We start from the raw sequence: 13,501 nt of genomic DNA, 5'->3' as shown, positions 1-13,501 counted from the left end.
TTTCTGTAACATTTTTATGAGTTTATATAATTCTTGATGCAAATTCTAGATAAAGAGACCATTTTATTTGTTTACATATGTGCAATACTAATTAAAAATTGTGCAGTGTCATTTCATATACTGTTGTTTAGGTACTTATATCTTAGGTATTTATATCCTAATGCTTCTGTTTCTTCTCAGTTTTTAATTTTATTTATTTATGTATTTATATATAAAGTTTTTTTTTTAACGTGAGAGAGAGCACATGATTGGGGGTGGGGAAGTGGGGGCTGAGAAGCAGACTCCGCAGTGAGCAAGGAGCCCAATGCAGGGCCTGAGATCATGACCTAAGTGAAAGGTAGACATTCAACTAAGAGCCACCCAGGAGCCCCTTCATTAAAAAAAATTTTTTTTTAAGTTTTATTTAAGTAATCTCTATACCTAACATGGGGCTCAAACTCAAACCGTGAGGTCAGAAGTCACATGCAACTGAGCCAGTCAGGCACCCCATCTTATCTTCTCAGGATTTAATTAAGAGTTCATAATATATATCACCCCACACAGCTACAGAATCCTTTTCTTTCTTTCTTTTTTTTTAAGATTTTATTTATTTTTTTGACAGAGACCACAAGTAGGTGAAGAGGCAGGCAGAGAGAGAAGAGGAAGCAGACTCCCTGCTGAGCAGAGCCCGATGCAGGGCTCGATCCCAGGACCCTGGGACCATGACCTGAGCTGAAGGCAGAGGCTTTAACCCACTGAGCCACCCAGGCGCCCCACAAAATCCTTTTCTTATGAGAAATGTTTTTAAAGATTAATTTAGAGAAAGGGAAAGCGAACATGGGCGAGCAGGGGGAGGGGCAGAGGAAGAGAGTATCCTCAGACTGCCCCCTGAGCGTGGAGGTCCACACAGTGCTCAATCCCAGGATCCTGAGATCATGACCTGAGCTGAAACCAAGAGTCGGAAGCTTAATCAACTGAGTCACCTAGGTGCCCTATGATGAGAATTTTTTTTTTTTTTAGATTTTATTTATTTATTAGAGAGGACGCATAAGCAGGGGGAATGGCACGGAGAGTACGAAGCAGGTTGCCTGGTGAGCAGAGAGCCTGACCTGGGGCTCAGTCTCAGGACCCTGGGATCATGACCTGAGCTGAAGGCAGATTCTTAACAAACTGAGCCACCCAGGTAGCCCATGATGAGAATTTTTAAGATCTACTCTCTTAGCATCCTTCAAGTATATAGTACAGTACTGTTAACTATATAGTCCCTATGCTGAACATTACATCTCCAGGACTTATTTATCATACAACTAAAAGTTTTGACCTCCTTCTTAAATTTACTGTGGTAATCATTTCACAGTGTATATATATATCACATCGTTGTGTTATATACCTTAAACTAATACAATTTTATATATTAATTATGTATTTTTTAAAAAGTGCTTGCATCTGGAGTTTAGCCTAATAATTTGTCAGCTACTCATGAACGAGAAGACTCGTAGTTAGTTATATTACTTGTTTTTTTTTTTAAGTTTTATAGAGAGATAACACATATTCCATAAATTTAACCTTTTCAAAGTGTACAATTCAGTGGGTTTTAGTACATAGAGAATTGTACATACAGAATTTAGTATGTAGGAATTGTTTCATTTAGTCACGTTTTTTAAAAAAGATTTATTTTTGCGAGAGAGAGAGGAAGAGAGAGAGCGCGCGCAAGTTGGGGGTGAGAGGCAGAGGGAGAAGCAGACCTCTATCTGAGCAAGGACCCTGAAGCAGGACTCAATCCCAGGAAGACACCCAACCAGCTCAGCCACTGAGGAGCCCAATTTAGTCACAATTTTTAAAGTAAATGCAATTTTTCTTTATAATCTAGTTTTCTAGAGAGGTAAGGGAATTTATAAGTCCTGAATACAAAATACGCTTTAAGTGCTTTAATATTCCTTACTTATTTAATCCTCAAAAAAATCTCTCTGAATTAATTTTTCTCCCTATCCCCTCTGAATTTATTTTGAATGGAGACATTGAAGGGTTATATAATTTATCCAAAACAATTTTATTAGTGTCATTAGTGATACCCCCTTGTTTTATTTATTGCTTAAATTCCTATTTAAAAGGAAAAACAATGTAAGGGCGCCTGGGTGACTCAGTTGGTTGAGTGTCTGACTCTTGATCTCATTTGGCTTAGTTCTTGATCTCACGGGGTTGTGAATTCCAGCCCAGTGTGTTTGGCTCTGCAGTGGGTGTGGAGCCTACTTTAAAAAAACAAAACAACAGTGTAGAAGAAGGGAAAGAACATTTCTTCCTCTCTGTAGGAAACTAGTTTGTTGTATATTTTTCTGGACACATTTAATAGGTACAAAATAAAATGTTAAGTTTTCATTTATAACCACTCTGTACTTTTGGGGTATAATTTATAAACACACATATTATAAATAAGCAGTCCAATGAGTTATCAGTTGCATATATCCATGTAATCATCACCTAGAATATTTGCTGGTGGCTAGTTTTAGTCATTCCTATCATCACCATTCTCATTTCTAGCACCATAGATTAATTTTGCCTGTTTTAGAACTTAAAATAAAGCTAATTTTTGGTATTTACCTTCTTTTGCATGATATATTTATGAGATATGTCATGTTGTGTTAGTCTGTTTCTTACATATTTATGTTGTGTTATAGTAGTTTGTTCCTTTTTATTACCAAGTAATATTTTATTGTGTGGATATACTACAATTTATGTATCCATTCACAAGTTGATGGACAGCTACGTGGTTTCAGGATTTTAGTAGTACTAATAGAGCTGCTATGGATGTCCTTACACAAATCTTTTTGTAATCACATGTTTTCATTTTTCTTGACCAAATTACCAAAGAGTAGAATCGGGTCATAGGATAGGTATATATTTAACTTTATCAGTAACTTCTAAAGTGATTTTCAAAGTGGCTGTATCATTGCTCTCACTTTTAGTTTTAGTTTGTTAAACTAAGACTTGGTTGCTCCAAGTCTTACTTTCCATTGTAAATTAAAAATATGTCGGGATGTTGTAGGTCAATATGTAAGGATCCAGTCCTTTTTTTTTTTTTTTTTTTTTTAAGATTTTATATATTTATTTGACAGAGACACAGCAAGAGAGGGAACACAAGCAAGGGGAGTGGGAGAGTGAGAAGCAGGCTTCCAGCAGAGCAGGGAGCCTGAGGAGGGGCTCAATCCCAGGACTCTGGGATCATGACTTGGGCAGAAGGCAGACTTGTAATGACTCAGCCACCCAGGTGCCCCAGGATCCAATCCATTCGGTTAGTGGTTGTAAGGTAGTATTTTATAGGTGTTCCATGATTAAGCATCCCCTTACTTGCGAATGTTTACCGTGGTAGTTTTTCACTATTGTTTTTAAATTAATGTCTTCATCTGTTTATCCTTTTGTGTTTATACCAATATTTCTGAAATTGGATTTTTGAGATGGTGTTTCTCATGCCCTTTTGATTTGAACTATACTTTTTTTTTTTTTTTAAAGATTTATTTATTTATTTGACAGAGAGAAATCACAAGTAGGGAGAGAGGCAGACAGAGAAAGATGGGGAAGCAGGCTCCCTGCTGAGCAGAGAGCCCGATATGGGTCTGGATCCCAGGACCCTGAGACTATGACCTGAGCTGAAGGCAGAGACTTAACCCACTGAGCCACCCAGGCGCCCTGAACTATACTGGTTTTGATTAAACTACTTTTCATGGCCTTGGCTTTATGTTAATTGGATTTTGACTAAAATGTTTGTGTTTGAGCTTGCTACGTAGCCAAGTAGTGAAGCAGATGAAAGTGCCTCTTATATTTAAATAAGAGTTAGTACTTTTCCAAATCTAGCCTTTTATTTCTAAAGGCCAACATAAATGTTTTTTGTCAGTCTCTTCTCACCTCATGCTCTTCTTCTTAGATTGTATCATCTCTTACTGTCATTAAATAAATCTCTTTGAAGGAAACACTTCAGGTTGAAGAAGATGACAGACCAGAGTTACCATGGTGGAAATGTAAGAAGTGGGCTTTACATATCTTAGCAAGGCTTTTTGAAAGGTAAGCGTCTCTCAGTGTATGATGACTTAAGTTTATTTTTTCAAGCTCTTAGTTTTATAAGTGTCAATATATAAGGCATTATAAAGAAACAGTGGGCATTTTAATGTTCTTTTAGGTATGGAAGCCCTGGCAATGTTTCCAAGGAGTATAATGAATTTGCCGAAGTATTTCTGAAGGCGTTTGCTGTTGGTGTCCAGCAAGTAAGTCTAAGAATTTTTCTAAATTGAAACATTATTATTAGGTGAATTTCTGCCCTTTTTCCTGATTTATTGGTACCCAAAGATTGCATGTAGCAGTCTTTAACATTTTGAACCCTGTACCAGTTCTCATTTTTTGGTCTTAGGTCTTCCTTACTCCCTAAATTTTTGAGAGCCTCAGCAAGCTTCCATTTATGTGATTTATACCTATGTTACTTATCATACTAGAAATTAAAATTTAAGAGTATTAATTCATTTAAAAATAATTACAAACCTAATATATATTAACACAGAATATGTATTTTTTTTTAAGATTTTATTTATTTATTTGACAGATAGAGATCACAAGTAGGCAAGAGAGGCAGGCAGAGAGAGAGAGAGAGAGGAAGAAGCAGGCTCCCCACTGAGGAGAGAGCCGGATGTGGGGCTCAATCCCAGGACCCTGGGATCATGACCCAAGCCGAAGGCAGAGGCTTTAACCCACTGAGCCACCCAGGTGCCCCCAGAATATGTATTTTTTTTTTTTAACTGTTTCCCAAAATGAAAAGTTTTTAACAAAAGGAAATGGTATTGTTAAACATTTTTTTTAATTTTTTTTTAAAGATTTTATTTATTTATTTGAGAGAGAGGGAGATAACAAGTAGGCAGAGAGGCAGGCAGAGAGAGAGGAGGAAGCAGGCTCCCTGCTGAGCAGAGAGCCTGATGCAGGGCTCGATCCCAGGACCCTGGGACCATGACCCGAGCCGAAGGCAAAGGCTTCAACCCACTGAGCCACCCAGGTGCCCCGGTATTGTTAAACATTTTTACTAAATTTTTAATGTATGGCTTAATAAAAGGCAGTTATATACTCATCTACCTATGTATTTAGTCTTTTTAAATTTATTTTGGTGGACATAACTGCAGACACTGTGGCCCAGATAAGTTGGAAAAGGAAAGACTTGTAAACTTTTCACAAAATTGTGGAAATTCTTTGATATCACATCAAAATATGATAATGGTAGTTTTGTTTTTGTTTTTAAGTAAACTCTGCACCCAAGTGGGACTCGAACTCATGACCCCAAGATCAAGTGACATGCTCTACCAACTGAGCCACTCAATAGTGGTAGTTTCTTAAAAGTTAATTGTGGTATAAAATTTGTTAACAAGCATTTTATATTCTTTTACATTATCACCTGTTGATCTATATTGCACTTTGAATGGATCATTTATCCATACATGATTTTGTAACAGCTGGTCATTTGGAAAACTGAGTAAATGAACATTTTCCAAATGTTAATATACTTCATTATGCAATTTTATTTTATTTTATTTTTTAAAAGGTTTTTTTATTTTAGAGAGCAAGGAGAGCATGCATGAGCAAGCGGAGGAGCAGAGGGAGGAGCAGGGGGAGAAGGAGAGAAACAGGCTACCCACTGAGTGCTGAGCTTACTTAACAAGGGGCTTGATCTCACAATCCTGAGATCATGACCTGAGTGGAAATCAAGAGTTGGAGATTTAACCTACTGAGCCACCCAGGCGCCCTTCATTATGCAGTTTTAAAAAAGAAATTGGGGCGCCTGGGTGGCTCAGTGGGTTAAGCCTCTGCCTTTGGCTCAGGTCATGATCTCAGGGTCCTTGGATCGAGCCCCACATCGGGCTCTCTGCTCAGCAGGGAACCTGCTACCCCTCACTCTCTGCCTGCTTCTCATCTCTCTCTGCGTGTCAAATAAATAAAATCTTTTTTTAAAAAAATCATATTTGCTAATATTATCACTGATGTTATCAGAAATATCTTTAAATATTGGAAACTAATTAAGCAGATCTAAGTCTTTGCATCTAAGATTTTTGAGAATTCTAATTTTGTTTGAAAGCTCAGATTTTAACACCAGTAACATACTCTCAGTTATTTTCCTTGAAGTGACAGGCTCATTTTATTCATTTTTGAGGAAAAATATGCCATATACACAAGTCTAAATAACCATAATTTGTCTGTCAGTTTTTCTTTCAAGCATATGATAGCATTTGATAGGAAAGCTATTTCAGCTTTTCTTCCAACCATTGTACTTTGGTATGTAGAAGAAGTGCTATATGTTGTATACTCCCCGTTTAACATTTATATTTCTGATTCATTAAGAGTATTCTTAAGGAATGAATGTTTTGAATTTAATGTGGCTGTGAAGAATATGATGACTGCTGGTACACTTGGGTGCCACTCCTTGATTCATGTTAGGCACCAGAGGATTTGCCACCATTGCTTTTGTACCATCGATGCAGATGTCACATAGTGAAAAGGGCAGATAATGTCTTGGCCTTATTATGAAAATAGTTTTGACCTCACAGACCCTTCAGGAGGTCTGTGGGCCAAATCTTGACAACTGCTATTCTCAAATACATAGAATTAGAACTCTTGCCAGACTGCAGACATTAAATTGGTAAGTGGTTTGCATAAGGTTTTTCTGGGAGGTAAACAACAATGCAGGGCTATCTCAAAGTTATAGCATGTTCAGTAAGTAACCTGTGGTTTTCTTTTTATACTTAATCAGAAACTAGTCCTTTGACATAGAATTAATTCAGTTTGCTTATTTGACTACCTTGGGAATAAATATGGTTCTCTGACACAAAATTTTCAAAATTACTTTCTTTTTAAGAGAATATGGTTATTATTTTAGGATGATGATCTAGGTATTAAGATACGGGTCAGATGGTTTTGCTGACTTATAAAGTGGTTAAAATGTCTATTTAAGTTTTGGTTTCTGATCAAATATTTTTTTTGAAGGTCTTATTGAAGGTATTATATCAGTACAAGGAGAAACAATATATGGCTCCTCGAGTTTTACAACAGACATTAAATTATATTAATCAAGGAGTTTCTCATGCCCTCACCTGGAAGAATCTGAAGCCTCATATACAAGTAATAATTTTCTTTTTTTTTGTTTGTGTTTTGTTTTTGTTTTTGTTTTGTTGTCATTGTTTTTTTGGTTTTTTGGTGAGGGGGGTTTAGTAATAATTTTCTATCTGAGATGTTTTTCTGGAAAATATAATTGAAATAACATTATAAAGGTTGAAAAATGCTTATTTTTTACTTGTGTTATTCTTGTTCTGTTAATTGTTTTGAAGGTATACTAGGAAAATGAGAAAATACCTTGACATAAACTTATAAGAGGTATTTTGTAAATATTCAGATTCCTTTTAATCTAAAGCTATTATCTTAAAATTTGCATTTAAATTCTTAGTGCTGGCTTATGATTATGACATTTTAGTCATGTAATTTGGAATAAACTAAGGACTTTCACCAGATTGGTTTTGAGGGTAATTAGCTTATGTATTATTTCTGTGAGTGATTTATTTGCTTTATTTAGAACTATAGGATTTGATGGACTAAAATGTCATAATGTATTTTCTTAGAATACTTCATTGCTGCCTATATGCTCATATGTCTTACTTTATAATTATTTGTTACACACAATACTATGTACCTTAATAGTTGATCTGAGAATCATTACTAAAGTTTAGTATTAAGTTTTAAAATATATATTATTGGGGAAAAAATTAAAAAATATATACATATAGATAATATTATTGGGTTGCTTTTGTTTCAGCACTTAACCAAAATTGAAGGTTTAAATTTAAAGACTGACCTAAGGTTACTTTATTAACTTTTAAATTTCAGGGCATTATCCAAGATGTTATTTTTCCATTGATGTGCTATACAGATGCTGATGAAGAACTTTGGCAAGAAGACCCTTATGAATATATACGCATGAAGTTTGGTAAATTTTCACCTTCTTAGAAACAAAATATGTCAGTAGCTAAGTTTGTATATAGTATTCATAGTGGTATCTTAAGGCCTCTCCTTTGGTACTGAAAGATCTTTGTTGTTTTAATGTAATTTATCCATTTTTTTTAGACTTTTGGGGGTGTGTTCACTAGTTATGGCATTTAATAGTGACAGTCTTCATTTTTAGCAGACACTGATAGTAGTGTTATTAAGTTACAATTATTGGATGTGCTTTTGGCACATGCTAAAACTTAGAAATTCAAGATTACACCTTAACACTAAGTGTCAAAACTATACTTTTGGATCCCATGTCAGTCATCATATGTATGGGAATTGAGAAGACATGTATTGGAAGCTGGAATCACATGGAATCTCTGCATGGAACTAAAGGATTGTAATTTGACTAATGTTGAATTTTAGTCCTTCATACCAAAATTTTTTGTGTTTGTAGTAAATTGTACTATTGTGACCATATTGTGAAAATTCTCACGGTAGTTGTGTTTTATATGAAAGATAATGATCATTAAGAGAAATTAATGGATTAACATTTAATTTGTACTGAAGAGACATGAAATTAGGCTATTGCAAAATTATATAGGAATCTGGTTTCCTCTTTATACCTAGCATGAACATTCAGCATAATTTTTAAGGTCTTACTTTTACAGAGCATCATTTGTAAATTACTTGAAAATGTGTAAGAAATTGAAATTACTGGTTTTCGTATTAATTTTAAATTTATTCTCCAGATGTGTTTGAAGATTTCATTTCTCCTACCACTGCTGCCCAGACACTCTTGTTTACAGCTTGTAGCAAGAGGAAAGAGGTAGGTTATTTAATATAGAGAAGTTTTGCTTTAATATTTAAAATCTGTTCGGATATACACTAAGCTTTTAACGTTTACCATGTAAGTCATTTTGTCTTTTTTTATTGTTGTTAAGGATTGTTAGGAAATCGAATAAAGCGTTAACTTCTCTTTTTTAATCTAGGTACTGCAAAAGACAATGGGATTTTGCTACCAGATTCTTACAGAACCAAATGCTGATCCTCGAAAAAAAGATGGAGCCCTGCATATGATTGGCTCTTTAGCTGAAATACTTCTGAAGGTATTTCTTCTTTTGTGTGCAGGTAGTTTAATAACAGTTTTATTGAGATACAGTTCACATACCATACTGTTTGCCCATTAAAGTGAGTAATTCAGTGGTTTTTATTATAGTCACAGAGTTGTACAACCATCAACCCCGAAAGAAACTATTAGCTGTTAATTTCCATTTTCTTCCAAACTTCTCAGCCCTGGGCTACCCCCAGTCTACTTTTCGTTTCTATGGATTTGTCCATTTTGGACATTTCACGTAAAGGGAATGCTATGTAATATGTGCTCCTTGAGAAATGGCTTTTTCACTTGGCACAATATTTTCAAAGTTCATCCGTGTTGTGGCATATGTCAGTACTTCATTCCTTTTTGTTGCCAAATAATATTCCATTGTATCTTACACCACATTTTATTTATGCATTCATCAGTTGGTGTACACTTGCACTGTTTCCATTTTTTGGCTGTTTTGAATACTGAAGCTGATCATTTATGCACACATCTTTGTGTGGACATAATATTTTCACTTCCCTTGGGTCACATACCTAGGAGTCAAATTGCTGTCATATTTTGAGAAACTGACAGACTGTTTTCCAAAGTGGTTGTATCATTTTAAATTTTTTACCAGCAGTGTATGAGGGTTCCAATTGTCCTCACCAACAATTAATACCTTTTTATTGTATCCATCCTAGTTGGTGTCAAACAATACCTCATTGTGGTTTTGATTTACATTTCTCTGATGAATAATGATACGGTGAATCTTTAATGTGCATATTGGCTATTGTATATCTTCTTTGGAGAAATGTATATTTAAATCCTTTGTCTATTAGCAGAGTTATTTGTCCTTTCATTGTTGAATTGTTAAGAGTTCTTTGTATATTCTAAATATTAGACCTTTTTCATATATCTCATTTGCAAGTATTTTGTGGGTTATCATTTCACTTTCTTGATGATGTCCTTTGAAGTACAAGTTTTGATAAGATTCTGAAATTGTCCAGTTTATGTTTTCTTTTGCTGCTTGTGCTAAAGGTACTCCTTTTGGATGAGTTGTTTTATATTTATGTTGTAAGATAATTATGAAATAGTGTTTTTGACTCCAAAAAATTTATCTCTAAAGAAATTTATAAACATGAATGAATCCATTCATGGCCTAGGAACGTCATGCTTTTGTGACATAAATTTCTAAAAAGAATGACCCTGGATTAGATTTATTTTTAGGAACCTCAACTTAATTGTACACATTGTGTCTGACTTCATAAATGCGATCTGAAATTTATTTTGCTTAAAAGCTGATAAATGGTGGGGCGCCTGGGTGGCTCAGTGGGTTAAAGGCTCTGCCTTCGGCTCAGGTCATGATCCCAGGGCCCTGGGATCGAGCCCCGCATCGGGCTCTCTGCTCCGCAGGGAGCCTACTTCCCCCCCTCTCTCTGCCTCCCTCTCTGCCTGCTTGTGATCTCTGTCTGTCAAATAAATAAAATATTTTTTTAAAAAAAGTTGATAAATGGTAACCAAAATGTTAGTGAATATTTAGTCACAGAATCATCTAACTCCCAGGAACCTTGTTCCATATCACCATGAGTTTGTAGGTATATTTTGTTCATATTTTAGTTTTTTTATACCTGTCCACCCATCCTTCTGTTAGTTTATAAATTAAAGACAGTGTTTATTTGTTACATGGCAGGCTGGTACTCTTTAGTGAGTTCTCTTGGCAAGTTCAGATTTTTCTGTTTTGACTTTCTATTTTTAAGTAATTTTAGACTTACAGAAAAATGGCAAAAATAGTTTTTCATTACTCTTCATCCACCTTCCCTTAATGTTAGCATCTAAGATAGCCATATTGCAATTCTCAAAATCAGGAAATTAATATTGATAGCCTACCAGTCACTAATCTTACAGACCCCTTTCACATTGTGCAAGATTTCCCACTAATGTCCTTCTTTAAGGTCCGTGATCCAGTCTAGGATCCCACATTGTATTTAGTTCCTATGTCTCAGTCTTCAGTTTTTCAAGCATATATTTTCAAATTTGATATAATATGCAATTCCAGGATTTCTTCTTCTTCTTTTTTTTTTTTTTAAGATTTTATTTATTTATTTGACACAAAGAGAGAGAGATCACAAGTAGGCAGAGAGGCAGGCAGAGAGAGAGGGGGAAGCAGGTTCCGTGCTGAGCAGAGAGTCCGATGCGGGGTTCGATCCCAGGATCCTGAGATCGTGTCCTGAGCTGAAGGCAGAGGCTTTACCCGCTGAGCCACCCAGGTGCCCCCAGGATTTCTTCTTAAAAGCTTGTTACCACTTAGAAAAGACGCTAAAGATTCATGAGAATATCTTTTTTTTCCTTAACCATGCATTTTTAAAAATTTAAAATGTTATTTATTTATTTATTTTTAAATTTTATTTATTTATTTTTAAAGATTTTATTTATTTATTTGACAGAGAGATCACAAGTAGGCAGAGAGGCAGGCAGAGAGAGAGGAAGGGAAGCAGGCTCCCCGCCGAGCAGCGAGCCCGATGCGGGGCTCAATCCCAGGACCCCGGGATCATGACCTGAGCCAAAGGCAGGGGCTTCAACCCACTGAGCCATCCAGGCACCCCGGAATTTTTTTTATTTTTTAAAGATTTTATTTATTTATATGAGAGAGAGTGAGAGTGCATAAGCACAGGTTGGGAGGGGGAATACGAGAGGGAGAAGCAAACTCTCCCTCCCCCAGCAGGATACCCAACATGGGGCACGATCCCCAGACCCTGAGATCATGACCTGAGCTGAAGGCAGATGCTTAACCAAGTGAGCCACTGAGGTACCCTGAGAATATCTTTTTAGATAACCAGATAATTACCTTGTAAGCAGGGTCTTTTCTCAAACTGTGTTGTATTCATTTAGAACTTTTTCAGTGAGGCTTTTTTCATTATAATCGTTTTATAAGGTAAGGAATAAAATTAACCACACTCCCATTACTCAAACATGATTGCTGTTAAGATGTAGTATAAAAACTTTCTAAGCAAATGAGGTAAAAAGATTAAAGAAAAGGTATTTAGGGGGCGCCTGGGTGGCTCAGTGGGTTAAAGCCTCTGCCTTCAGCTCAGGTCATGATCCCAGGGTCCTGGGATAGAGCCCCACATCGGGCTCTCTACTCGGCAGGGAGCCTGCTTCCTCCTCTCTCTCTGCCTGCCTCTCTGCCTACTTGTGATCTCTGTCTGTCAAATAAATAAATAAAACATTAAAAAAAAAAAAGAAAAGGTATTCAGTGTTTTTTGATGGTGAAGTTTGAGAATGAGAAAATTAGATATGGATCCTGAGGTACAAAGAATCAGAATAAATGTGTTTTGACATGGTTATTTTTAACATTTGTGTATTTATTTGACATTTGAGTTTATTATATTTGGAATTCTTTGAAAAATAATTGTTGTTTATATTTACAGAAAAAGATCTACAAAGATCAGATGGAATACATGTTGCAGAATCATGTATTCCCTCTCTTCAGCAGTGAACTAGGCTATATGAGAGCGAGGGTATGTTTTCATCCTTATTCACTTATACATTTATGTTTTGTAATGAATGACTGCTTATGTGGACTTTTATGTGGAGCCTTTTTAATGCCCACCTTAATAAAAGCCTTATTTCCTTTTAGACCTCTGTTTCATGTAAATAATAAATGGCTGCTGTAATGTGTGCATAGTTTTCATCTATGTCTGATAGCAGTGTCTGTCTGTGTTTTGCATTCAGACCTTGCTGTCCACACAAATGTCATGCAGCCAAAGAATAATTTGGGATCATAGTACTGGTCTAGTGTTGTGTCTCTGGGCATATCTACCACTGGCCAGCCTCCAGATTCCCACACAGAACTTTTGGAATAGACATGCTGTAGCTTGGGGCAATTTAAGGAAAGGATATCTATAGTAACTCACTGCATTTTTTTAATAAAAGGCTTGCTGGGTCCTTCACTATTTTTGTGAAGTAAAGTTCAAAAGTGACCAGAACCTGCAAACAGCCTTAGAGCTGACAAGAAGATGTCTGATTGATGATAGGGAAATGCCGGTGAAGGTGGAAGCTGCCATTGCACTTCAGGTGTTGATCAGCAATCAAGAAAAAGGTAAAGGATTTATATCTCAAAAATGGTGCAGTGTTTTTACAAATAATTTTAAAAGACATAATCCTAGAAACTTGACACAATTTCTTCCCCTTTATGGGAAAGTATCTATTTATTATTTGATATATGTTATATCAGGTTTTAGGAGGTTTTCGCCAAATTTTTTTTCTCTTACAGCTAAAGAGTATATTACACCATTCATCAGACCTGTAATGCAAGCTCTACTTCATATAATAAGAGAAACAGAAAATGATGATCTTACCAATGTAATTCAGAAAATGATCTGCGAGTATAGTGAAGAAGTTACTCCTATTGCAGTAGAAATGACACAGCATTTG

At 35.8% G+C, this 13,501-nt stretch overlaps 1 protein-coding gene across 1 annotated transcript in view; it reads left to right on the top strand.

Annotated features, from left to right (window-relative positions):
• IPO7 (importin 7) overlaps positions 1-13,501 on the top strand; it is a 59,109-nt gene that overhangs the window by 30,066 nt on the left and 15,542 nt on the right. The window contains exons 7-15 of the mRNA XM_080815481.1: positions 3,941-4,035; positions 4,151-4,235; positions 6,988-7,122; positions 7,882-7,981; positions 8,736-8,812; positions 8,976-9,092; positions 12,496-12,585; positions 13,001-13,166; positions 13,341-13,501. Of these exons, the coding sequence (XP_080671607.1) occupies positions 3,941-4,035; positions 4,151-4,235; positions 6,988-7,122; positions 7,882-7,981; positions 8,736-8,812; positions 8,976-9,092; positions 12,496-12,585; positions 13,001-13,166; positions 13,341-13,501 (1,026 nt within the window). The remainder of the gene's footprint in view (positions 1-3,940; positions 4,036-4,150; positions 4,236-6,987; positions 7,123-7,881; positions 7,982-8,735; positions 8,813-8,975; positions 9,093-12,495; positions 12,586-13,000; positions 13,167-13,340) is intronic.

The sequence above is a fragment of the Martes martes genome (assembly GCF_963455335.1).
Source record: "Martes martes genome assembly, chromosome: 10".
NCBI classification, from domain to species: Eukaryota; Metazoa; Chordata; class Mammalia; order Carnivora; family Mustelidae; genus Martes; species Martes martes.
The sequence above is the reverse complement of the archived record's forward strand: the minus strand, read 5'-3'. Positions and strand labels throughout refer to the sequence as shown.